Source organism: Doryrhamphus excisus, linkage group LG1, assembly GCF_037039965.1.
Source record: "Doryrhamphus excisus strain RoL-2023G ecotype Guam linkage group LG1, RoL_Dexc_Guam_v1.1, whole genome shotgun sequence".
NCBI classification, from domain to species: domain Eukaryota; kingdom Metazoa; phylum Chordata; class Actinopteri; order Syngnathiformes; family Syngnathidae; genus Doryrhamphus; species Doryrhamphus excisus.
This window is the reverse complement of record NC_136357.1, coordinates 26540147-26560982: the sequence shown is the minus strand read 5'-3', so window position 1 is coordinate 26560982 and position 20836 is coordinate 26540147. Positions and strand designations below refer to the sequence as shown.

At 32.6% G+C, this 20836-nt stretch overlaps 1 protein-coding gene across 2 annotated transcripts; it reads right to left on the bottom strand.

Moving 5' to 3' along the window:
* Positions 1-1145: 1145 nt before the first annotated feature.
* LOC131131879 (EGF-like repeat and discoidin I-like domain-containing protein 3) lies at positions 1146-19773 on the bottom strand. Of its 2 annotated transcripts, none has more exons than XM_058076872.2 (10): positions 19605-19773; positions 13631-13756; positions 13400-13531; positions 8707-8820; positions 6379-6560; positions 4934-5089; positions 4713-4857; positions 2441-2643; positions 2219-2374; positions 1146-1568 (listed from the first exon to the last, which is right to left on the bottom strand). In XM_058076872.2, the coding sequence occupies exons 1-10, from the start codon at positions 19663-19665 to the stop codon at positions 1425-1427; spliced, it is 1419 nt and encodes a 472-aa protein (XP_057932855.2). In that variant the 5' UTR covers positions 19666-19773; the 3' UTR covers positions 1146-1424. The 2 variants fall into 2 exon arrangements, with proteins under 2 accessions (XP_057932855.2, XP_057932856.2); XM_058076873.2 differs by having other exon boundaries at positions 2441-2625.
* Positions 19774-20836: the final 1063 nt, after the last annotated feature.

Below are 20836 nucleotides of genomic sequence, written 5' to 3'. Positions count from 1 at the left end.
TTAGACTAACTCACGGGTACTCCTCAAAGACTCAAGTTTCACTAACTCATGGGTACTCCTCAAAGACTCAAGTTTCATTAACTCACGGGTACTCCTCAAAGACTCAAGTTTCATTAACTCACGGGTACTCCTCAAAGACTCAAGTTTGACTAACTCACGGGTACTCAACAAAGACTCAAGTTACACTAACTCATGGATACTCCACAATGACTCATGTTTGACTAACTCACGCGTACTCCTCAAAGACTCAAGTTTGACTAACTCACAGGTACTCCACAAAGACTCAAGTTTCACTAACTCACGGGTACTCCACAAAGACTCAAGTTTGACTACTCATGGGTACTCCTCAAAGACTGAAGTTTCACTAACTCATGGGTACTCCTCAAAGACTCAAGTTTCACTAACTCACGGGTACGCCACAAAGACTCAAGTTTGACTAACTCACAGGTACTCCTCAAAGACTCAAGTTTCACTAACTCACAGGTACTCTTCAAAAACTCAAGTTTCACAACACACGGGTACTCCTCAAAGACTCAAGTTTGACTAACTCATGGGTACTCCACAAAGACTCAAGTTTGACTAACTCACGGGTACTCCTCAAAGACTCAAGTTTCACTAACTCATGGGTACTCCTCAAAGACTCAAGTTTCATTAACTCACGGGTACTCCTCAAAGACTCAAGTTTGACTAACTCACGGGCACTCCACAAAGACTCAAGTTTCACGAACTCACAGGTACTCAACAAAAACTCAAGTTTCACTAACTCGTGGATACTCGACGGGGACTGACTCATGAGAACCTGACAAAAACTTGAGTTTCATTGACTCAACGGTTCTAGAAGAAGACAACAAGTCTGACAGGTCTAGACCTACGCAACAACACATTACAAGTGCCGGAAGACCAGTGTTTCACTTACTCAAGGTTCACTAACTCGGGACTAAGGATTCACTGACTCATGGGTGCAAGTTTAGAACAAGTTTGGAGTTTTGCTGAAGACTCGAAGACTCGAAGACTCGAATACTCGAAGACGACTTGAGTTCACCAAGTCACGGGTACAAATACTCACCTTTCACTGATGCACGGGTACTTGGAATTGACTCATAAGAAGTGGAGTGAGTTAGTCATCACCATAGAACACAATAATATCGTGTATTCACGTATCTTTAATTCGTGATCAACAATTAATTTAGTAAAAACCAACATTGATGTTACATTGAAATCTAAACTAGGTGGAAATGTAAAAAACCCAAAACCTGCGTACCAGACTTCATCCAGGTCTGGACTTGCCAGGATCCGTATTGCACTGACCCATATTGGATCCCCAGTAGAAGACGGTCACGTCAAATCCTTCACTACTGCTATCACGTGTTAGACATCCAATGCGACCCCCGTGTCATGGCGGCAGAGATGGATGCGGCGGCTTTCTATTCGTCGCAGCCCAGCAGCTCCATTCGTAAGGTGATGCGTTCGTGCCACTCCCAGGGAAGCACTCGTACGTAGCGGGCGTAGAAAGGTGGATCAAATACATTCCTCACGTGACTGTTGTTGTCGGTATTGCCTTGAAAAAGCTGCCGGGAAAGACAAAATCAACATGATTAGTATATACTGTACTGCAGTACTACAGTATTGTACACAGCGTATACATATAATGTACCGCATATATTCATAATACAACCATCTTGACAGCATGTCTTCAAATACAGCACAGAATCCCTCTCGTATAGATCATCTTTGTTTTCAAAAAACAAAAATATCTTCACCAGTTATTTGTGTGGTGTGTCTTTATAGACAATCTTTGCGTTAAAAACAGCAGAGCACTCGTGTCGAATAAAAGATCTTTACTTTAAAACCGACATGGCACTTTTGTCATATAAAGGATCTTTGACCAGCAATTTTTGGACTACAGTAGAGCATCCTTGTCATATAGAAGATCTTTGATCTTTGACTTAAAAAGAGCAGGCTACACTCCTGTGATATAGAGGATCTTTGACTAGCTTTTTTTTGTTGCAATATGTCTTCAAAACCCGTAATGCACTCCTGTTATATACAAGATCTTTGACCAGTGATTTGCGTCGTATGTCTTTACAAACAGCAGAGCATTCCTGAAATATAGAGGATCTTTGACCAGCAATTTTTGGACTATTTTGATTTGGTAGCATGTTTTTCCAAGCAGCTCCTGTCATCAGTTGGGTGTGGAGGAAAGAAAAAATGGCCCCACCTTATCAGCGTGCGTGTTGACGTCCTTCATCGTCGTCCAAGACTCGCCGTCATCGCTGAAGGACACTTTGAACACGGACACAAACTGCACCACGCCGAAGTCCTTGGCCCCCTGAGTGACGATGCCCGTCAGACGCTTGGTCTTCTCCAGGTCCACCTGAGATACAAGCAGTCAACACCAGGACCGCAATGGGGGGGGGGTTTGGAGTACATCTCTTCACACCTGGATCCACTCTGATCTGTTGTTGTGGGCGGGGGACCACGCGTTGGTCTTGCCCTGCTTATCCAGGCGGGCGAACTGAGGCCGCCAGGTGAAGGTGTCGATGCCCCACGTGCGGAACGAGCTGGACGCCGAAAGCTGCCCGTCCGAGATCAGCCGGGACTTCATCCCCATCGGCTCGGAGCATCCTGTCGTGTTTGAATAAACTGCTCATGAAGAAAACACACAAGAGTGGACAGAAAAGCAAGGAAAAGAGGAAAAGAGGAAAAGAGGAAAAGAGGAAACGAGGAAAAGACCAATGAGTAAACCCACAAAAGAAATCCATCAACTTCCTCCGCCAAAGTGATTGATCGGAAAAACCACACCCACGCCGCAGTGGAGACGGAAGGAAAAACACCAGAAAGATGGATTTTGGAATATTACGAGGAAAACATAACATCTTCTTGCTACAAGTTGTTGATAAAGTATGTACACTATGGAATACTAGACTAAAGTAGAAAGTATGTATGTAATACTAGAACTATATACAAGTTGTTGATAAAGTATGTACACAATGTAATACTAAAGTAGAAAGTATGTATGTAATACTAGAACTATATACAAGTTGTTGATAAAGTATGTACACAATGTAATACTAAAGTAGAAAGTATGTATGTAATACTAGAACTATATACAAGTTGTTGATAAAGTATGTACACTATGTAATACTAAAGTAGAAAGTATGTATGTAATACTAGAACGATATACAAGTTGTTGATAAAGTATGTAATACTACAAGTATAGTAAAGTATAAAGTGCGTATGTAATACTAGAAGTATACGAAAGTATAAAGTGTGTGTAATACTGGAGGTATAGTAAAGTATAAAGTATGATGTAATACTAGAAGTATACTAAAGTATGTGTGTAATACCAGAAGTATAGTGAAGTATAAAGTATGATGTAATACTAGAAGTATACTAAAGTATGTGTGTAATACCAGAAGTATAGTAAAGTATAAAGTATGATGTAATACCAGAAGTATAGTGAAGTATAAAGTATGATGTAATACTAGAAGTATACTAAAGTATGTGTGTAATACCAGAAGTATAGTAAAGTATAAAGTATGATGTAATACCAGAAGTATAGTAAAGTATAAAGTATGATGTAATACCAGAAGTATAGTGAAGTATAAAGTATGATGTAATACTAGAAGTACACTAAAGTATGTGTGTAATACCAGAAGTATAGTAAAGTATAAAGTATGATGTAATACTAGAAGTATACTAAAGTATGTGTGTAATACCAGAAGTATAGTAAAGTATAAAGTATGATGTAATACCAGAAGTATAGTGAAGTATAAAGTATGATGTAACACTAGAAGTATACTAAAGTATGTGTGTAATACCAGAAGTATAGTAAAGTATAAAGTATGATGTAATACTAGAAGTATACTAAAGTATGTGTGTAATACCAGAGGTATAGTAAAGTATAAAGTATGATGTAATCCTTGAAGTATACTAATGTATGTGTGTAATACCAGAAGTATAGTCAAGTATAAAGTATGATGTAATACTAGAAGTATAGTCAAGTATAAAGTATGATGTAATACTAGAAGTATAGTAAAGTATAAAGTATGATGTAATACCAGAAGTATAGTATAAAGTATAAAGTATGATGTAATACCAGAAGTATAGTATAAAGTATAAAGTATGATGTAATACTAGAAGTATAGTCAAGTATAAAGTATGATGTAATACTAGAAGTATAGTCAAGTATAAAGTATGATGTAATACTAGAGGTATAGTAAAGTATAAACTATGATGTAATACCAGAAGTATAGTATAAAGTATAAAGTATGATGTCATACCAGAAGTATAGTCAAGTATAAAGTATGATGTAATACCAGAAGTATAGTCAAGTATAAAGTATGATGTAATACCAGAAGTATAGTCAAGTATAAAGTATGATGTAATACTAGAAGTATACTAAAGTATGTGTGTAATACCAGAGGTATAGTAAAGTATAAAGTATGATGTAATCCTTGAAGTATACTAATGTATGTGTGTAATACTAGAAGTATAGTCAAGTATAAAGTATGATGTAATACCAGAAGTATAGTATAAAGTATGATGTAATACCAGAAGTATAGTATAAAGTATAAAGTATGATGTAATACCAGAAGTATAGTATAAAGTATAAAGTATGATGTAATACCAGAAGTATAGTATAAAGTATAAAGTATGATGTCATACAACGACGAGCGAGTGGGGTTTGAACGAGCGTTGGAGGAAGTTACCGTTGAGTTGACATCCCACCACTTCCATGCGGAGCGTGCACGCTCGTCGGCAGACGACAGGAAGGATGCGGAGGTACTGCGCCAGGATGGGCGGGTCGAACAGGTTGGTCTTGGTGCTGTCGTTGTCCGCGTTGCCCACGAAGACCTGGCGAGCACACACGGCGTTGTCGTACACGTATGTGCGTGTGCGTGTGTGCGTGCGTGTTGCAGAAAGGTCAAACCCTGTCTCGCCGTGATCCATCGGTTTTGTAGGACGTGTACGTCTTTCCGTCGAAGCTGCTGGACACCTTGAAGGCCTTGATGTACTCGGCGGCGCCCATCCGACTGGCACCTTGGGTTATGATGCCCGTCACACGCATCTTCTTCTGCATGTTGATCTGGGACAACAGGGACCGGTGGGTTGGACGCCATGTTGGACACCTGCTGCCCTCTAGTGGGACAGCGTTTCATTGCTCCGCCGCCTACCAGACAACAGGGGTGTCCAAAGTGCAGCCCGGGGGACATTTGCGACCCGTGGCTGTTTTTTTACTGGTCTAAAAATCAAATTTAAGAAAACTAAAAGAAAAAAAGCCACAACATCAAAATATTTTAATTTTAATTTTAATTTTAATTTTAATTTTAATTTTAATTTTAATTTTAATTTTAATTTTAATTTTAATTTTAATTTTAATTTTAATTTTAATGTATAAATTAATTAATTTTATTTATTTTAAATTTAAATTTAAATAATAAAATAAAAAGTTGAAATTATGAGATAGAGTCATAATTACAAGAAAAAAGGTAAAAAAAATAAAATTATTAATTAATTAAAATTTAAATTTAAATTTAAGAAAACTAAAAGAAAAAAAGCCACAACATCAAAATCTTTTAATTGTAATTTTAATTTTAATTTATAATTAATTTTATTTATTTAAAATTTAAATCTAAATAATAAAATAAAAAGTTGAAATTATGAGATAAAGAGTCATAATTACAAGAAAAAAGGTCAAAATAAAAAAAATATATTAATTAATTATAAAAATTATTAAAATTAAAATTAAAATTAAAATTAAAATTAAAATTAAAATTAAAATTAAAATTAAAATTAAAATTAAAATTAAAATTAAAATTAAAATTAAAATTAAAATTTTTTATGTCAAATGTTTGACTTTTTCTTTTATGAAAATAAAAGTTTTAAAATAAAGTTTTAAATAAGTTTTTAAATTCTTTTAAAAAGAATTATGACTCTTTATCTCGTAATTTCAACTTTTTATTTTATGATTTTGAGTTTTTATCTTGTAATTTTGAAGCTTTATCTCACAATTTCAACTCCAACTCGTAATTGGAGATAATTTCGACTTTTTCATCTCATCATTTTGACCTTTTTTACCTTTTTTTTTAACCTTTTTAATTATGACTTCAACTTTCTGGGCTCTATATTCATAGACCAGGCATTGGCGCGGCCTACCTGCCCGGGACACTTTGCAATTTTCATGAGCAGCGCATTGTGGCGCAGCGCAGCGCGGCGCACCCACGCCTCCATCCCTCCCACCAGCCATGAGAGGGTTTAACACAGCCGAGTGTAATCTTAACCAATCAAATGAAGGCCTCTCATTGCTTTTAAATGAGTAGGGCCCACTGGACTGCACATCAGAAGACCACCATGCGCGTCATTTGCTTCCGGTACCTCTATCCAGGGGTTCTTGTCGTGGGTGGCCGACGTCCAGGCGTTGACGATGCCTTGGTTGTTGAGCCGAGCCAACTCGGGACCCCAGCGTTGAAGACCCAGAATGCTGTAGTGCACGGACGAAGCTGAAATCTGGGATTCCGTGATGGCGCCTCCCTCCATTCCCAGCAGGGAAATACAACCTGGAGTACACACAGCAAGTATGTACTGTATGTACTGTAGTGTGTACTGTACTGTATGCTACTGTAATGTATCTTCTCATTTGGACTTTATCTCATAATGTTGATGTTTTATCTCATAATGTTGACTTTTTATTTCATAATTTTCACTTTTCATCTCATAATTTAGATTTTTATCAAATCATTTTGACTTTTTTCTCATAATTAAGACTTTTCTTTCTCATAATTTTGACTTTTTAATCTCATAATTTTGACTTTTTAATCTCATAATTTTGTCTTTTATTTCATAATTTTGACTTTTTAATTTCATCATTTCTACTTTTATCTCATAATTTGGACTTTTATCTCATAATTTTGATGTTGTATCTCATAATATTGACTTTTATTTCATAATTTTCACTTTTCATCTCATAATTTAGATTTTTATTAAATAATTTTGGCTTTTTTCTCATAATTAGGACTTTTCTTTCTCATGATTTTGACTTTTTAATCTCATCATTTCTACTTTTTATCTCATAATTAGGATTTTTTATGTCATAACTGTTAGTTTTATTTAATGATTTTAACTTTTTAACTCATAATTTTGTCTTTTATTTCATAATTTCACCTTTTTATCTCATAATTTCAACTTTTTATCTCATAATTTTGTCTTTTATTTCATAATTTTGACTTTTTAATCTAATAATTTCTACTTTTATCTCATAATTTGGACTTTTTATGCCATAAGTATAATTTATTTATCATAATTTGGACTTTTTATCTCATAATTTAGATTTTGATTTCATAATTTCAACTTTTTATCTCATAATTCTGATTTATTTATCATAATTTGGACTTTTTATCGCATAATTTAGATTTTGATTTCATAATTTCAACTTTTTATCTCATAATTTTGTCTTTATTTCATAATTTTGACTTTTTAATCTCATCATTTCTACTTTTATCTCATAATTTGGACTTTTATCTCATAATTTTGATGTTTTATCTCATAATTTTGTCTTTTATTTCATAATTTTGACTTTTTAATCTAATAATTTCTACTTTTATCTCATAATTTGGACTTTTTATCCCATAAGTATGATTTATTTATCATAATTTGGACTTTTTATCTCATAATTTAGATTTTGATTTAATAATTTCAACTTTTTATCTCATAATTATGATTTATTTCTCATAATTTGGACTTTTTATCGCATAATTTAGATTTTGATTTCATAATTTCAACTTTTTATCTCATAATTTTGTCTTTATTTCATAATTTTGACTTTTTAATCTCATCATTTCTACTTTTATCTCATAATTTGGACTTTTATCTCATAATTTTGATGTTTTATCTCATAATGTTGACTTTTTATTTCATAATTTTGACTTTTTAATCTCATCATTTCCACTTTTTATCTCATAATTAGGGCTTTTAATGTCATAATTGTTAGTTTGATTTCATAATTTCAACTTTTTATCTCATAATTTTGTCTTTATTTCATAATTTTGACTTTTTAATCTCATCATTTCCACTTTTTATTTCATAATTTTGACTTTTTAATCTCATAATTTCCACTTTTTATCTCATAATTAGGGCTTTTTATGTCATAATTGTTAGTTTGATTTCATAATTTCAACTTTTTATCTCATAATTTTGTCTTTTTTTCATAATTTGGACTTTTTAATCTCATCATTTCTACTTTATCTCATAATTTGGACGTTTTATCTCATAATTTTGATTACTTTCTCATAATTTGGACTTTTATCTAGTAATTAATCTAATAAGAACTTTTTTTCTCATGATTAGGACTCATCTATCTCACAATTTAGATTTTTATCTCTTTAGATTTGTACCTTTACATTTTATCTCATAATTAAAAATTTTTAATCTGATAATTTCCGCTTTTTATCTAAGGTTTTGTTGTTTTTTTTACCTCAGAATTATGACTTTTCCTAGCTCATAATTACAACTGTCTATCTTGTAATTATGACTTTTAATTTCATCATTCATTTTATCTCAAAAATATTTTTTTCTCATGATTTGGATTTTTAAAAAATCTACGTATTTCAACTTTACATCTTTACGTCTCATTATTGTTATGTTGAATGGAAATAAACCAAGTGAATAAAAACAATTGGAAAAAAAAATTAAAAAAGGTGCACGTACGAAGTTGGCACTGCTTCCCCACGTAGGGCGACGAGCACTGACAGGAATAATCTCCGTCAAGATCTCGGCACGTTCCTCCGTTCTTACACGGCCGGCTTGCACAGTCGTTGACATCTGAAAGTAAACACAACATGATCACCCGTTGGAATACGTCGGGATAGTTACAGCCTTTGGAAGAAGAGGAGAACACCACCATGGTCCATCATCTGGAGGCCCTGATGTGACATGGATGATGTCATGGACTCAAGTCACCACTAGGTGGCAGAAGGAACACATCAAACCCCCCCAGTGCAAATAATAATAACTAAAAATAAAAATGACTTCATTAAAAGTGTAAAAAATATCTTAAAAATACAAATTAATACAACTAAAAAAAGCAAATAAAAACATTAAAAATTAACAATAATGACCAAAAAGCATAAGAAATTATATTATTATTGATGATAATTATAATATGAAATAAATAATAATTAAGAAAAAACAAATAAAATCCAAAGTAAAAACATACAAATAAAAATGACAATGAAATAAAATAGAATATGAATTGATTAAATAAAATCTTAAAATAAATAATAAAAAGTGTAATAAAATAAAAATGTAAAAAAAGGTCAATAAAAATAAACACTTCAATAAAAAACTAAGACAATAAATGGAAAATACAAATTTAATTAAATGTAATTTATTACAATTTTGTAAATTAAATAAAAATTAAATAAAACTGTCAAAATAATCAAAATATATACAAATTAAAAAATATCTAAAAAAAACTAAAAATAAATAATAAAAAGTGTAATAAAAAAAATGTAAAAAACTGTAAATAAAAACAAACACCACTTCTATAAAAAAGTAAGACAATAAATAGAAAATACAAATTTTATTAAATGTAATTTAATAAAATTTTTTAAATTAAATAAAAATTAAATGAAAGTGTCAAAATAATCCAAATATATACAAATTAAAAACGACTTAAATACAACTGGAAAAAATATCTAAATAAAAACAAAAAATAAATAAAAAGTGTAAAAAAATAAAAAATTAAAAAAAACAGTAAATAAAAACAAACACGACTTCAATAAAAAAGTAAGACAATAAATAGAAAATACAAACTTAATTAAATGTAATTTAATAAAAATGATTACATTAAATAAAAATGAAATAAAAGTGTCAAAACCATCTAAATATATACAAATTAAAAACGACTGGAAAAAATATCTAAATAAAAGCTAAAAATAAAGAATAAAAAGTGTAATAAAAATAACATTTAATTAAATGTAATTTATTTAAAAAATATTAAATTAATTTAAAAAAAATAATAAAAATGTCAAAATAATCTAATTATATACAACTTAAAAACGACTTAAATACAACTGGAAAAAATATCTAAATAAAAACTAAAAATAAAGAATAAAAAGTGTAATAAAAAATACAAATTTAATTAAATGTAATTTATTTAAAAAATATTAAATTAAATAAAAATTTTATAAAAATGTCAAAATAATCTAAATACATAGAAATTAAAAACGACTTAAATACAACTGGAAAAAATATCTAAATAAAAACTAAAAATGACGTTACTAAAAAACAACAACAACAAAAAAATTGAATGACTTCAATAAAAAGGCAGAAAAATTAATTAAAAAAATAAAAAAATAACGTGTAAAAAGAACCAATTGAGAACCCTAGTTCTTGATGATGAAATCTTGTGACTCAATAGGAGACCTCATTAAAAAAAAGCCTGTTTGTTTATTCTCAAATGACCGTTTCTTTTATGTGACGAGAGCCAATAAAAAAAAACAACGTCACGCTTGGCCTAAAGAGACTTCGGAAGCAGACGACGGGGGCTGACGTAAGTCCACATGGATCTGTGGAATTCTTCTTCCCGCTAAGAGGATTTGTCAAAACTTAGAAACCAATGCCGCTACGGCTGCGACAAACACAAGAGCCGAGAAAGAACGGCTATAAATAGCACACCGTGACGTCTATAATAATAATAATAATACATTTCTAATAAGTCTACCGCTTCACTCGCTACAAACATCGTCTCCAAACCACGGCACCCGTTCCTGCCTGTGACGTATTGACACAGAATTAGAAGTGTTGCGGGCGGGGAGGACTCTGCCCGGCACTACAATTGGTGGTCAGCCTGCGTACTGTGGGCCTCTGAAGTAATGGCATCAAACTCTTAGGGTTTCTGGCTTGTATGACCTTCATTCTATTTGTGAAAATGCAATAACATCACATTTATATACTTTTTTCCCATGTTAGAACTGGTCCACGTGGAAAAACCCACTGGACCCAGACCTCTCAAATCTGGACTTTGACTTGAACATTTCTGAAGCTCTTCTGGTCGAGCTGTGAGAACCTGCGTCGGTGGGATCTGAATGCTAAGAGACTTGGCTTTCTTTTCACTAATGAGCACACGAGACCCTGAATGAGCCTCTTTCATGAGACCACCACCACATCCCGTCTGCAGCCATGCTAACCACAGCGTGGGTACTTTACCGCTAACGCCGGGACCCCTAAACCACTCTAATATTACACTGAAATATGTCAAATAAAATAATAATAATAATAAAACACAGATAATAATAAAAATAAATAAGTGTAGAAAATAAACAAAAATAAATCAGAATAAAAATGCCACAAAGTGTAAAAAAAACAATGACTGAAAAGCATAAAAATAACAGAAATAAATAACATAAATGACTTACATAAAACTGTAATATAATTTATAAATACATAATAAAAATGACTTAAATAATAGTGTATAGAATAATAATAAATACAATGAAAAATGAAGTAAAAGTGCAAAAAAATTAAACAAAAATGACTAAAGTGGAAAATGGGTTAAAATAATTAAATAATAATAAAAATGACAATAATGACAAATAAAAACGACAAAGTGACAAATAAAAATATAAAAGTGAATAAAAAATTATGATTTAAATAATAGTGTGAAAAATAATAATCAATACAATGAAAAATACATTAAATAATAGTGTATAGAATAATAATAAATACAATGAAAAATGAAGTAAAAGTGCAAAAAAAATTAAACAAAAATGACTAAAGTGGAAAAAAGGGTAAAAAATAATGAAATAATAAAAATGACAATTATTACAAATAAAAACGACAAAGTGACCAATAAAAATATAAAAATGAATGAAAAAATAATGATTTAACTAATAGTGTATAAAATAATAATAAATACAATGAAATATGAAGTAAAAGTGTAAAAAAAATTAAACAAAAATGACTAAAGTGGAAAAAAAGGGTTAAAAATAATTAAATAACAATAAAAATGACAATTATGACAAATAAAAATGACAAAGTGACAAATAAAAATATAAAAATGAATAACAAACATGTAATAAAAAACACTTAAAATAAAAAAATTATACTGTATACAAATAAAATGATTTCAAATTATAAATAAAGGTAAAAAACGACTTAAATATACTAACTGTAGCCCAAGAATAGGTCAAATTTGCTTAAATATGTATTATTGTATTCATAATGAATAAAAAATAATGATTTAAATAATAGTGTGAAAAATAATAATCAATACAATGAAAAATACATTAAATAATAGTGTATAAAATAATAACAAACACAATGAAAAATGAAGTAAAAGTGTAAAAAAAATTAAACAAAAATGACTAAAGTGGAAAAGGGGTTAAAATAATTAAATAATAATAAAAATGACAATTATTACAAATAAAAACGACAAAATGACAAATAAAAATATAAAAATGAATAAAAAATAATGATGTAAAAGCATACAAACATATAATAAAAACACTTAAAATAAGTATAAAAAATTATACTGTATACAAATAAAATGATTTCAAATTATAAATAAAGGTAAAAAAATGACTTAAATATACTAACTGTAGGCCAAGAATAGGTCAAATTTGCTTAAATATGTATTATTGTATTCATAATTAATAAAAAATAATGATTTAAATAATAGTGTGAAAATAATAATCAATACAATGAAAAATACATAAAATAATAGTGTATAGAACAACAATAGAATAACAAATACAATGAAAAATGAAGTACAAGTGTAAAAAAAATTAAACAAAAATGACTAAAGTGGAAAAGGGGTTAAAATAATTCAATAATAATAAAAATGACAATTATTACAAATAAAAACGACAAAATGACAAATAAAAATATAAAAATGAATTAAAAAAAGAATGATAAAAAAATAATGATGAAAAAAGCATAAAAACATATAATAAAAAACACTTAAAATAAGTATAGAAAATTATACTTTATACAAATAAAATGATTTCAAATTATAAATAAATTAAAAAAACAACTTAAATATACTAACTGTAAAAATAAAATGAAAATATATGAAAATTAAAAAAGATTTTATTTTAATTACAGTGCTACATTCATGATTAAAATGCTTTTCCTCTGTAGTTGTATTTTACTTCATTTAGTTAAATAATTCAGCCATTTTTATGCTTGAAAATGCTAACTGTAGGTCAAAGAATAGGTCAAATTTGCTTAAATATGTATTCTTGTATTCATAATAGGAGCTATAGAGAGACAAACAGTGATTATTGATTAGTTAATTACGTTTTTTTTTTTTAAGCGATATAGTGAGGGAGCGCTAAAGGAAACCAGGGTATGGCGAGGGATCAAGATGAAGGGACGTACGAGAAGAGAATCAACGTACTGATCTGGCAGTGAGCTCCCTCAAAGCCGGGCCGGCATTTGCAGGTGTACTCGTTGAAAACATCCCCCCTTCTGGTGGGGGCCATCACCTGGCACGACGCCTCGTTCTTACACGGGTTGGGACTGCAAGGCCCTTGGGAGCGATGGAGCGAGCGAGCGAGAGAGAGAGAGAAAGAGAGATAGTGACAAGATGCTTGCATTTCAATCGGGCAATGTCTCCGGTCGTCCCTACCGCTCTCCGTGAGGTTGCACGTGTCTCCGGCAAAACCATCGGCGCAGATGCAGATGAAGGGATCTTCTCCTACGCCGGTCACGCACGTCGCTCCATTGTTGCAAACGTTCACCTCGCAGAAGTCACCTGCATGTGGAAATTCACGATGTTCACAAAAACGTATATAAATGCTTTCATAAAAAGAAACTGGGATCTGTGAACATCCAGCAGCAACACGACATTTTGTCACGATGATTATTTTGATGGGAAAAAATATATACTGAACCAAATCCGTGTGGTACGGCGGTTAAGTGGTTAGCAGGCAGACCTCACAGCTAGGAGACCAAGGGTTCAATTCCACCCTCGGCCATCTCTGTGTGGAGTGGAATTGGTGTGTGGAATTACTGTAGTATTTTTGCACTGGTCGCTAGTTGTCAGTAACATTACACCGATGAGACGATATCCACCGCAGGAAGTACGCTGTCAAGTAAAAAGTCTACTATAGGCTGCAAGGCGACCGAGTGGTTAGCACGCGGACCTCACAGCGAGGAAACCCAAGTTCAATTCCACCCTCGGCCATCTTTTTGTGGAGTTTGCATGTTCTCCCCCCGTGCATGCGTGGGTTTTCTCCGGGTACTCCGGTTTCCTCCCACATTCCAAAAACATGCTAGGTTAATTAGCGACTCCAAATTGTCCATAGGTATGAATGTGAGTGTGAATGGTTGTTTGTCTATATGTGCCCTGTGATTGGGTGGCCACCAGTCCAGGGTGTACCCCGCCTCTCGCCTGAAGACAGCTGGGATAGGCTCCAGCACCTCCCCACGACCCTCGTGAGGAAAAAGTGGTAGAAAATGAATGAATGAATGAATGATTTATTGTCTTTATTCTTAATTTGTTTATTTATTTTTTTTAATTTAAAAATTTTGTGTATAGAAAAATAAAAATTAAGATATTTGAGAACAGTGGAATGTTTTATCAGATATTTTGGTGTGGAAAAACCGGAACCAAAGTACTGAAAAAGTGTAGGGTATAGCAGAAGCAAAAGCATTGAAGATAGTTTTTTTTATTGATTTTTATTTTCCATAAAAAATAGGTTGAAAAAAACAAGTCATGAAAAAGTAATAAAGCTGTAATTTCCCATAAATTAGGTTGAGGAACAAAGTTGGAATATTATGGGAATAAAGTCAAAATAGGTTGGGAATTACATCATAATATTACAAGTAAATTTACAAAAATGATTTAAGAGAAGTGACTAATTTTTTAATATAAAAATCTGAAAAATTAAAAAAATGATTACATTTTTGTCCAATATTTTTACAAAAATTTCACCTCGGAAATCAGGCAGCTAAAAAATAAAAATAAAGCATCCCATACCTTGCTGATTTTTTTTTCAAGTTTTTAATAAATGTGTTTTTTGTTTTTTTTTAAAACCTGATGCTGCCCGGCTTCACCCAGAACCTAGCTCCGGTGGCCCCCAGGTAAATCGAGTTTGAGACCCCTGGTCTATAGTTTGACCTCCTTCCTTGTAGTGGTGGCACACTTGGAGCTGGGATTGTTTGCACGTTTAAACCGGAGCTAATCTGAACATTCTCTGCAGATTGCAAAAGAATTCTGGAAAATGGAAGGACAACAAGGAGTTGTTTGGGAACATACTGAAGGGAACAGAGTGTAAAAAATGGCTCATCTTTCTTAGAAGGATTGTGAAAATGTACCTAGAAGCTCAGTGAGATCGGCAAGGCACAGATTTAGGAGTCACTCCAGGACCTGCAAGACCATAATCTGGGTTTGTTTACTCTTCTGGTGCCATTTCGGGTCATGAGTTTCACTCTCGCACCTGAATGAGGTTGGCAGACGCGGTTTGGAACAGTGGTGTCCAATGTGTGGCCCCTGGGGGGCAGTTTGCGGCACATGGTTGTACTTGAGGACTCAACCCTAAAAATTTTAGAAGACTAAAATCACAATATTAAGATAAAGAAGCTGCAATCTCACAAGAAAAAGTCCTAATTTGACAAGAATAACACAAAGACCTCTGCCATAGTTGCGCAATAGTTGCCCCCATATTGTCAAAATGAGGTCTCGTCTCATTAAGTCCTAATGTTATGAGAATAAAGTCAAAATATGCGATAAGAAAGTCGAAATAGTTGAATTAAAAAACAAACAAAAAAAACAAATCGGAACAAAAACATGAAAATAAAGTCAAAATATTAAGAGAAAAAGGTGGAAGGAAAGCCACAATTTTACAAAAATATTATGAGGAAAAATTATGTACTTTTAATAGCATAATGATGAAATATCAAATAAAAAAATAGGTTGAAAAAAACAAGTCATGAAAAAATAATAAAGATGTAATTTCCCATAAATTAGGTTGAGGAACAAAGTTGGAATATTATGGGAATAAAGTCAAAATTACATCATAATATTACAAGTAAATTTACAAAAATTATTTAAGAGAAGTGACTAATTTTTTTATATAAAAAAATGAAAAATTAGAAAAGACTTTTCATATGATTAAATTTTTGTACAATATTTTTACAAAAAATTCGCCTCAGAAATTAGGCAGCCAAATAAAATAAAGCATCCCATACCTTGCTTACTCATGTGCCATGTGTAAAATAATCCCCCACGGGGCCAAAGAAAGTGGTTTTTCATAACATTGCAACTTCAAAAATCAATTTCAACTTTGTGCTACTAAGAATATATTATTTTTCCTCATAATATTCCGACATTATTCTCCTAAAAGTACAACTTTTTTCCTCTTTTTTTGATATTTTGACTTTATTTATATAAAATGACAGATTTTTCCATTTTTGTTGTTTTTTTTGGGGGGGGGGGGGCATTAAAAAAACCTTTGCCAGAGATGGACCTAATTGGTTTGGTCTGCAGCATATCAGAGCTGATATGTTGTTTTGCCTAAAACACCAAGATAATAATTTTTTTAAAAAATCATACCTGAGAGGCTGAAATGAGGGAATATTTACATTTTTAAATTACAAAAAAAATTAAACAAATACCAAAATAATTGGATAATTGACTAATAGCCGTTCTACAAGGATCAATGGGGTGTTTGGCTGCAGACTTGCCGAGTCAACAACGATAATGACTTGCAAAAGACCAACGTGAACAGAACGTGTCCGTGGTGTGTTTGGGATTAAGAGATTGCAGGATTAAGCAGGTGGGATTGAAGCAGGGAGCTCTTTCAGGAATGAGCAGTTACACAACACGACAGGGAAGTATCTAAAAAAAAATAATAATAAAATTTAGCCCTGAAGCAGCAAAAACAGCCCTAGACCATCACACTACCTCCTCCGTATTTTACCGTTGTTCTTTTTATGACTTTTACGCCACATGTAATGGGACACAAAGTATTTTCCAAAAAGTCCAAACTTTATCTCATCAAACCACTGATGGTTTTGGACTGGGCCGCATCAGGTTTTCCAAAAAAAAACCCCAAAAAAAACGCATTTATTAAAAACAAAAAAATGAATAAACTTTGCCTTGGTTCCGATTTTCTACAAGAAAAGCTCTGATAAAACATTCCACTGTTCTCAAATATCTTCATTTTTATTTTTCTGCACAAAATAAGATGAAAAATAAACAAATCAAGAATAAAGAAAATCAATCAATCAGTAATAAATAAATATAATAATAATAAAAAAACGGCAAATAATATAAACTTAAGAAACCACATATAGTTGGTGGGTAGACAAATTATTTTTTTCAGATTAAAATGAACAAAGCATTATTAGAGCCCTGTAGACATGACAAAACACGACTATAGTCACATTTATACTCTTTTTATTTACAACATATTGCGCAACTGCAGGGGTCTTGAGACACATGCTAACTCGCAAACTAGAGAGCTAGCGACCTAAACGGTAGCCTTCAAGTTATTTCCTTTAAACTTAAATAGCCAAAAACTTACCACTTCCACACGGATAGGGAGGATAACTATTAACAGTTATTTAACCTTTAACATGAACATTAATCAAACGTAATGATTTTTTCTAGGTACATGATACCATACAGCATCCATATCAAACTTGCGTGGGCCGCACTAACATTAAACTTTCATATCAAGGCGGGGGCCTCAAACTAGTGCCCTGCGGGCCACATTTGGCCCGCGGGCCGCGTGTTTGAGACCCCTGGGTTAGAGTGTACAAAACCTGTTTAGGACTTTCTAAATATATATAACACTATGTTTAACATGTTTAGAGTCCTGCAGACATGAAATAACATCCCTATAGTAACCCTTACACTTTATTATTATTTATTGTGTTTGAGACCGCTGGTCTTGGGGATCATCAAGATGTTTGGTTCTTAATGTTCTTTTTGTTCGGGAGTGGTTTTGGTCTTTCTTATGGCGGAGTCATGAACACTGACCTTATGTGAGGCACCCTGAGGCCTGCACATCTTTTGGATGTTGTTGTGGGGTCTTTTGTGACTTTGTCGAATGGGTCGCGGCTGCGCTCTTGAGGTCATTTTGGTTGACCGGCTACTCCTGGGAAGGTTCACCACTGTTCCATGTTTACGGAGTTAGTGGATAATAACTCTCACTATGGTTTGCTGGAGTCCCAAAGCTTTAGAAATGGCTTTATAACCTTTTCCATGTTGATAGATCTCAATTTCTTTCGAATTTGTTCCTGTTTTTTTTTTTTTAGATCTGGGCATGATGTCTGCGGGCGGGTCCTATTTAAGTGATTTTTTTTGATTGAGAACTGGTGAGACTGTGGCTAGAAAGGACTTGACACCAATTAAGCACCAATTGACTCACTGGCACACCACATTGCGTGCACCAGAAGGTTCTGGATGGGATTGTGAACATCCCGGACATGTAGGGTGACTATTTTTGGTCACGTGCGTGAACTTGGCAGCATGTTTCCAGGTTGATCTCGGGTTAGGTGGACACCAAGACAGCTGTCCAGACACCAGCGCATATGGCGCTATTTTTTTTTCCTCTCCATCTGTACCAACGTCTCGCACTGTTGCAGAACCAAACACCGCTTGAAATAAAAGCCGGTTGGGTAGATTATCCCCATCTAAATCACTCCTGCATGGAATTATTCACTGCAATAATTCCAGATTGCCAAAACAGAAACTGAGATGTAAACAGGAAGCTTATAAATAAATGCTATTAGTGAATTTCTGTCTAATCTCTCCACTCATTTTAACATAATTATTATTTTTTTTAGTCCCTTAAACATTTTTAGTTCAGTTCTTAACACCCCTTCATCTTCATTTTTTCCCCTCCATCACCACACAATTCCCATGTGATTATTTTGTATTTTATTTTATATTTTTCTATGTTTCCCAGTCTGCAGCTTTGCTTCTTTCTACTCCTTTTCAGGCATGTTGATTTGCATCCTCAATATTAAATAAAAACATCTCTCAAATCAAAACATGGATATTATGAATTCTTAAGTAAATTGATGGGGCCGTGTCTTAATCAGTCTCAATTATTATTATTATTATTATTTTAATGGTGTTATTATTTGACTTGTTTTCTTATTTTATTGCTTGAAATACAATATTTTACATATTTTCATCACAATACAATACATTCTTATTCATTTCAGAGTACACAACATGATATTTATACAACTATTATTATTTTAATGGTGTTATTATTTGACTTGTTTTCTTATTTTTTTGCTTGAAATATAATATTTTACATATTTTCATCACTGGGCTAGCTCAATATACATCAGGGTTTAAAATAAATAGCTCAAATTAATTATTATTAATAAATTATATTAATAAAATGATAAATACAATTCATTTAATGAATACATTAATTATATATCTTGTATTTTTCATCAGTATCGGATCGGTACGGTCGATTTTACGCAGTATCGAATCGAATCGGTATCGCACATCACTAACCTGCTTTGTGTCTACTTCACATTCCCTCCCTTAGACAGTAAACAAGTTTTTCCCAATCACAGCAAAGGTTTGAATAAAGTAAATAAAACATGCTAGGTGAGTTCCAAAAACTTACCGGTGACGTAAAGCAGGCAGAGCAGAAAGGTAGAAGCTGTCAAATATGCATTTCCGGCCATATTTGTTGATGCTTTGTCCAGTCAAGTTTGTTCAGAGTGAAACCCACAGCGCGGACAGGCTGCTGCTGCTACTGCTGCATTCAAGTGCTCTCTGGAAAAATGAGAATCACGTGGAACCAAAAGGAAAACGAATGGTAAAGCTGGAGAGGGCGGAGTCATCTGGAGAGGAAGTGGGGTGGAGTGACTTAGTTGTTTGTTTTTTTTTTTCCTCTCGAATTGTTGGTTTCACCGCATACAATCATACTTCCAGGAATAAAAGATGAATATATATTTTACAAATTATTAATTTCTTTATCTTAATTTCTTTTCACCATTTGTATGGTGGATATTTTTTTTGCCAGCAGCCTTTTTTGTGTGTACTTTAACATTCATTTACATAATGTAGTTACATTATTTTAAATATTTTCTTTACAGGAAAAACAACTCAACAAAATGCAAATGTTTGCACAAGCACCGGTTTGTTGATATCTGGCGCCCTCAGGCGGACGCTATTTGCAAAACAATATTTCCACATAAGAATTCTGGAGTACAATGACTGTATTAGTTTATCATTGCATAAATAAATAAACAAACATGTTTATAAATATCAGTTTACAAGCAAATTCCGGTACTATGCAATTTATGCATTTATTTATGTATACATGTGTTATTCTGTGTATCTGAAATGGTGCGATGAGCACTCGTTTAAAATTAGACGACTCCCATTGGCTGCCAGGTAAGAAGAGGGTGGGACCATGGCAAGAATTGAAAGGCATAGCATCCAATGAGAACGCGGCATCGCAGCGAGAGCTGGAATTGATGAGAAGCTAAGATAGCTAGCTCATAAGAGCGATTTTGAATGCTTTGACGCTGTGTACAAAACACCTTTACCAAAACCTTATGAAAGGGACTTTATAAAAGGTAAACTTGAAGTATATTTCCTCAATTTTTGTATAAAATAAGTATACTCGTAGTGTACTTGATTGAACTTCTTTTTGCTATATTTAGAATGCGTCGTGGGTCAATGAAAAGTGTGTAAAAGCCATTATAACAACATTTTAACTTTACATTATAATATTATACCCATCCATCACTATTCTATACCGCTTCTTCATTTCAGGGTACACAACATATTTAATACAAATTGATATTTATACGACTATATGTATAAGCGCTTGTACCTGAGGCAAGA

Excerpts from the sequence above, each read along its gene's own strand:
- LOC131131879 (XM_058076872.2), bottom strand. The coding sequence starts at position 19,665 with ATGGCCGGAAATGCATATTTGACAGCTTCTACCTTTCTGCTCTGCCTG. Across the intron at positions 13,532-13,630 it reads GTGCAACCTCACGGAGAGCG|GGCCTTGCAGTCCCAACCCG; the intron begins GTAGGGACGACC and ends ATCGCTCCCAAG. Across the intron at positions 8,821-13,399 it reads GGGAGCTCACTGCCAGATCA|ATGTCAACGACTGTGCAAGC; the intron begins GTACGTTGATTC and ends GTTTACTTTCAG.